Consider the following 6,551-nt stretch of genomic DNA (forward strand, 5'->3'; position numbering starts at 1 on the left):
TGTATTTTTTTATTATTTTTTTAACCTTATCAAAATAACCCAACTGCAGTTTGATTGAGATTAATTGGAATGCACAATGAAAAAACATGATTTTTGAAAATGAAAATGGTTAAAAACGGAGTTATCCGTTTTTGCAAATAAACTCATCATATATATACACCTTTTAGAAAATGATTAAGGTGTATACACTCACATGTGGGTGTGAAATAAATAAATTCCTTTTCTTTAACATGGACACTTCTACTTGTCATTGACCCATATGTGAATATAACCAAACCAGTGATTCTAGTTTATAGGTGTAATTTTATCTATTAAACTTGCATGTTTACATGTTCATCTTCAGGTTGCATCGACAGCCCAAACATCTTTTGGCATTCCTGCTTCTAGTGGATCCATAGATGGAAATAACCAGCTTGTAATTAAGGGACGCTTTCAACAGAAACAAATAGAAAACGTCTTGAGAAGATATATAAGTAAGTCAAGCATTTTGCACGTATGAAGGCCTATTTGATGATATTTGCACCCCCCATCAAATACCCCGACATACTTGCTGTAACTTGGCATCATTTAATTTTACCATGTACAAATAAATTAAATATTGCACTTCAAACACTTTAAAAGCAGTTAATACATACTGTAGCCATGAGCACTTAATCGTCATAACATTCGGTGCAAGTGATGCATCTCGCCCTCATTTCGACACATATGTCTTCCCATGTGATTTGTGCTTTCGAAATCCTGATTATCATAGTAATACTTGTGCAGCCCTAGTTTCATGTAAATGATGTAGTGACCTCCTTTCAATTTCAGTACATGTAGTATGATAGTGTTTAGTTCAGTCCACTCCACTCCTTTGGTTTACAGAAAACAAGGTGAAAACACAGCATTTACTGTTTAAGTTACTCATTTTCGACAATGAATTTTCTCTTTGTGTTTCACAGAGGAATATGTGACTTGTCACACCTGCCGCTCACCGGATACAATTCTGCAGAAGGACACGCGTCTCTACTTCCTGCAGTGTGAAACCTGTCACTCACGCTGCTCTGTAGCCAGCATCAAGACCGGCTTCCAGGCTGTCACCGGCAAAAGAGCCCAGCTTCGAGCCAAAGCCAATTAATACAAGCACCCTGTTCTGGCCTCTTCCTCAGACTGATGCTCTGCCCCTCTGGCTGACGACTGTCCTCGCTGCTCTCCTCTGAAGTGCAGTGACCCAAGGCTTGGAGTGAACTCTGGAGGGTTTTGAGTGTAATCTCTATTAATAAATCTGACTGAAGCTAGAAGGCTTGCGAACAGGCTGCCTCTGATTTGCTTGTCTTACTTTACCTCCTTCCTCCAGAAATATCATATTTTTTTCTGCATTTAGCATATCTGATAACCAGAGCATATTTCTGTCTATTTGGTACATTTTTACTTTCAGAGCAGTATTTGTTTTTCAGAGAAAATGCAGTGATATTATTGGATGGAAAATGAAAATGAATTTTGCAAAATGAACCACAACCTTTTATATCGGACTTTGTTTTATCAAAGGAAAACGGAATCTCCCGACGCTAAGTCATTGACAGTCAATGCACAAGAATGCAAGAATGTTCAGACTGGATCCAAGCGAGTGTTTCGTGATCCAGACATTCAGCAAAAGTGTGACTTTGAATCTCCGACGATCTCTAGAAAATGAGAAAACTGTTCTTATGTAATTACACAGACGATTACAGATTGCACTGATTTCTTCAGTAGAACATTGGGCAGCAGATGTTTGGGTGTGTTTGCAGTGCTTAGATGGAACTGAATGCTTTTTGTTGGCATATTTGAAATTAGATTTTTTTTTTTTTATAAAAATGGCTAAAGGTTTCAGTTTTGTGTCCTTGTTTCTTGCTTATTGGTGCATGCAAATGTTTGGGTCTGTAAGACTTTTATTAGCCACAAGGACACATTAAATAGATCAAAACTGACAGTAAAGGCATTTATAATGTTACAAAGATTTCAAATAAATGCTGTTCTTTTGAACTTTTTATTCATCAAAGAATCCTAAAAAATTTATCACAGTTTAAATAAAAAATATTAAGCAGCTCAACTGTTTTCAACATTGATAATAATAATAAATGTTTCTTGATCAGCATATTGATTTCTGAAGAATCATGTCACACTGAAGACTGGAGTAATGATGCTGAAAATTCAGCTTTGATCACAGGAATAAATTACATTAAAATAGAGAACAGTCAATGTAAAATGGTAAAAATATTTCTATAGATAGATAGATCTTACCAAACCAAAACTTTTGAACTGTAAAGTAGTTAACATCTTTCACTGTGTCGGGCTGATGTAGCTTCTTCGAACATTGCTTGTGTTTGCTTTTATTTATTGATTTTTAATTGTATTTGTTTAGATGCAGTACTTCTGTGACTTCCTTATGTCAAAGATATTTTGTTCTAATTTCAGTAGATTGGAGATGAAATCGCAGTTGGCGTATTACTGTGCTGCCTTTTTTACCAGAGTAAATCTGCCACACTTTACCTCACTCTCACAAATGTGCTTCACTGATTTTAGCTGGTCTCTCAGCCTGAACAGCTGACAACTTTTGGTCTATGCTGTATTTGTGCAGGAAATGTGTCACTTATACCTGCAGACAGTGGCATTTACAAATAAACATAAAACTAATGAAGTTCAAAACCCAGAGCTAAGAACACAGACGTTAATATAAATGCTTTCTCTGTGCATAACTTCTTAATTAAATTCCTTAAATTCTGTGCTTAACTTGTCGTTGCTTTAATGAGTCAGTACTCGTCGATCCCGGTATTTTAACATGAACTAAACGGGTTACTCATGATGTTAAATGTATGTTACATAATAAAAAAAAACGTTCAGACAGTGGGAACGGTTTGCAGGAAGCGGAAGTGTCACTGTAAGCGGAAGAGGTACTGCCCAGAAGAACCGAAGAGCGAGGCGGAGGACGGGGACCCGATTTGTGTCTTTTTAACGATTAAAGTCGGAGTAAACGCCGTTCACAACGTGAGTGTATTTCCCTTATTCGTTCTATCACTGTTCACGTGTCTCACATAACATGCTTTCATTGCGTGAACGATCTTGTGCTCCGTTCTCGCGGCCAGCGGAGGGATTTAGCAGGTTGCTAAGCGCTTCAGGCCTCAGTCCGTCAGACGCCCTGAATCGATACAATGAAATATCCGAGCCCACTGCCAGCATTTAGTGTTAGATAATAGTATAACGTTAGCAGTATTGTTTAGAAGGTTGAGAATCATTACATATTATCGTAGAATTTCTTCCTTTCAGTGAAAGGATGTGTGGTTAGCGTGCTAGCTCATATCAGCGGAGCCTGACAGAGTGCAATTGAAGCGATTGGCTGAACGTCTCGACCGAGAAAAGGACAAATAATTTATTATGAAAGCCGCGGCACAGTTCGATTATTTTAGCAATGGCCCGAATGTTCAATTTGATTTAGTAAAATACGCGTTCATCTACTATTTAGTCGCTGTTCTCACGCTGTTTTGCCTCTAAGCAGGCCTTGTTAAATGTGTCAAGTGAGTGTTAGACATGATGCCATAATGTTTTATGTTGGTAGTGCATTACATTTTTTGACACTTTCTTATCACTTTCTTCTCAATGAGATCATAAACCTATTAGGGCCGTGTTTTGTAATATATTGTGTTCTTCGATTTCGATTCACAAGCTCTTGATTCGATCCGTTTCGATTCATTTGGACATGTAGGTACAAGACAGGATGTACAAGAAAAAATATCTCTGAAGTGATACTGTAAAATATTTAGGGAACCCCGTCAATTATTACATGGATATTAAAGAGTGCAAACTGTTAAATAAAATTGCTGTTTATTTTTAGGCATAGTAATCCGCACTGAATTGTATGCAACGAATTAAGTTACACATCAGTAAATTTTCATATGAATTTCTTAAAGGGGTCATGATGCTGCTAAAAAGAACATTATTTTGTGTATTTGGTGTAATGAAATGTGTTTATGCGGTTTAAGGTTAAAAAAACATTATTTTGGCACCAAGAGCTTGTAACACTCCAAAGAGAAAGGAAATTTGAAATCACATCATATGACCCCTTTAATGATAATAGTTGTTTCTAGTCCAATTAATTGTTGAAAATATAAACATTTAAACGTGATTGTCATAACTTGTGTACATGACAGATGTATTCAAACATACATTAAATAAGAATTCACTAACAGTTTAAGTAAAAATATAATGAATATGTAGAACCGTGCACATATTTATCAAAATACTCTTCTCTAGAGTTAATTTTTCTTGCTAACTATTGAGTTTATGGACATAGAATGGCTTTTGCAACTTTGTGACATTGCTTACAAGCTGTTTTATTGACATACCTCTGGTTGAAACGCAGATTTAACGATTACATGAGACATGATGTGTTTCAGTAAGTTGTACTGTTTCTTTCAACACCTGATGTTTTTTAAAATTTATTTTGTGCTATTAACTATTAGTCAAGAGGAAGAAATGATCAGTTCATGTGCCACTTTAACTTGTGTGGCTACAGTGATCTGTCATGCCATATTAAAGTGTGTCAAAACTGCATTTATTATTTTAATTCCAAGATTAAAATTTGAAAGCTGAGACATTGTTTATATCAAAAGTAACAGCACAAAGCTTATTAAAATTATTGGATGGGAGTCACGCTACAAATAATGTTTAGTCAAGTTTTGTGCATCAGCTGAAAACAGCATAAACTAAAATATCAAACTTAGATTCAATATCAGATGAAAATGAAGATTGTTAATCGACTGCTCATCATCAATTATTGAGCATTAATACTTTTCAAAACCTTCTAAATCCATTTAATTTAGTGGTTTTCTGTGAATTATTGTGCTCATACCTACTCGTATATGATTCTCAGTCTAAAAATGGACAAGAGTGACCTGGTGCAGAAAGCCAAGCTCGCCGAGCAGGCCGAGCGCTATGATGACATGGCAGCCGCTATGAAGGCTGTTACCGAGGGCGGCGTGGAGCTCTCCAATGAAGAGCGCAACCTGCTCTCTGTGGCGTACAAGAACGTGGTGGGCGCCCGTCGCTCCTCCTGGCGTGTGATCTCCAGCATCGAGCAGAAGACCGAGGGGAACGAGAAGAAGCAACAGATGGCACGCGAGTATCGTGAAAAGATCGAGACGGAACTGCAGAACATCTGCAATGATGTGCTGGTATCTACACTTCTTTCTCTTCATCTTCTGAACCTTTTATAATGATGACATCAAATGGAGTTCATTCTTAAATACAAAATATTTAGTTTTCAGTTTACAAAGAACACTTTAATTTCAGTAAGACTCAAATGTTGTTCCGTTTTTCACTATGTTTGACCACAAATATGAGCCATCCTGATGATCCCAACCTGTCTTGACAGGGTCTTTTGGAGAAGTTCCTCATTCCCAATGCTTCTCAGGCAGAGAGCAAGGTGTTTTACCTGAAAATGAAAGGCGATTACTTTAGATACTTATCTGAGGTCGCGTCTGGAGAATCTAAGACCAGTAAGTGCATTGTATGCGTCTATCTAGCTATCTATCTAGCTATCATTCTTTCTGTTGTTCTGTCTGTCTATCTATCTATCTATCTTTCTATTGTTCTATCTATCGTTCTGTCTGAAGTTTTAGTGTTTCCCATACATTGATTTATTTGTGGCGGCACGCCACAATATCAACATTGACTGCCACAAATAGATTTGCACAGATTTGTCCAAAACTCATGCAAGAATCGTGAAATGGCTGGATTAAACTTCAAAAGGCTATGATTCATTGAATAAATATGAGCGCTGCACATTACAAAGTCAAAACAGCATGTTAATGTGAATGTATCGCTGAAGGGAACCGACTGTCCTCAGAAAAGTATTGATGGCATTTTCTTATAATGCCTGATAAAGTAGCGTTTATAGGCGCAGCGTTGCTTTGCCATTACTGAGGAAAACCGCTATATTTCTGCAGTTTCCAAAGTGCCACCTACTGGCAGAGAATGAATTAGCATTTTCAATCAGCCTGTCTGCTGTTTTTAAGACCAGTGTGAAAATCGACCCATATTTTTAAGCAGCAAACATAAAAATGTGAAGAACATTTCATAAAACTTTGTTTTTATAAAATCCTGTATCTGAACTGTAAATCATGCTTTATACAGTCATATTACGGTTTAAAATGTTACGGTATTCATTTTGCAGATTTTTAAAAGGTGGTTAAAAGCCTTAAATTTGATTTAAAAAACCCTGCAGATACCCTGACATAGGCTAAATGATATTAACTATAATGTTAACTTCTTTAACTCTGTTGCTCAGTGTCTGCTCCTTCAATCCAGATGAATATTAAAAAATATTTTCCAAAAATTATTTTTCAGAAAGCCCTGTAAAATAGCATGTTCAAACAAAGAATGTTAAATGTGCTAAAAAAAATGTAGAGATGTTGTGTGAGGGAGATGTTTAATTATGTATATAAAGTTCTTCGAATAAATATTTGCATTGGAGCATGTTTTTTTTAGTATTACAATATAAACCCCCCCCCCCCCTCCATTGGGGGAAGGGCGCCCAT

The 6,551-nt window shown here is 36.6% G+C and overlaps 2 protein-coding genes across 3 annotated transcripts in view; both read left to right on the forward strand.

The window, feature by feature from the left end:
• LOC107691551 (eukaryotic translation initiation factor 2 subunit 2-like) overlaps window positions 1-1,294 on the forward strand; it is a 5,163-nt gene extending 3,869 nt beyond the window's left edge. The window contains 3 exon segments of the mRNA XM_016490194.1: window positions 344-381; window positions 384-473; window positions 942-1,294. Coding sequence (XP_016345680.1) covers window positions 344-381; window positions 384-473; window positions 942-1,117 — 304 coding nt within the window. The 3' untranslated portion in view covers window positions 1,118-1,294.
• A 1,590-nt stretch (window positions 1,295-2,884) lies between these two features.
• Window positions 2,885-6,551, forward strand: part of ywhabb (tyrosine 3-monooxygenase/tryptophan 5-monooxygenase activation protein, beta polypeptide b) — a 6,265-nt gene continuing 2,598 nt past the window's right edge. The window contains exons 1-3 of one of the 2 annotated variants that reach the window (XM_016490196.1): window positions 2,885-3,003; window positions 4,886-5,186; window positions 5,387-5,510. In XM_016490196.1, the coding sequence (XP_016345682.1) occupies window positions 4,893-5,186; window positions 5,387-5,510 (418 nt within the window). In that variant the 5' untranslated portion in view covers window positions 2,885-3,003; window positions 4,886-4,892. The remainder of the gene's footprint in view (window positions 3,004-4,885; window positions 5,187-5,386; window positions 5,511-6,551) is intronic. The other variant, XM_016490195.1, reaches the window with a different exon arrangement.

The sequence above is a fragment of the Sinocyclocheilus anshuiensis genome, unplaced genomic scaffold, assembly GCF_001515605.1.
Source record: "Sinocyclocheilus anshuiensis isolate Anshui unplaced genomic scaffold, SAMN03320099.WGS_v1.1 scaffold630, whole genome shotgun sequence".
Classification (NCBI taxonomy): domain Eukaryota; kingdom Metazoa; phylum Chordata; class Actinopteri; order Cypriniformes; family Cyprinidae; genus Sinocyclocheilus; species Sinocyclocheilus anshuiensis.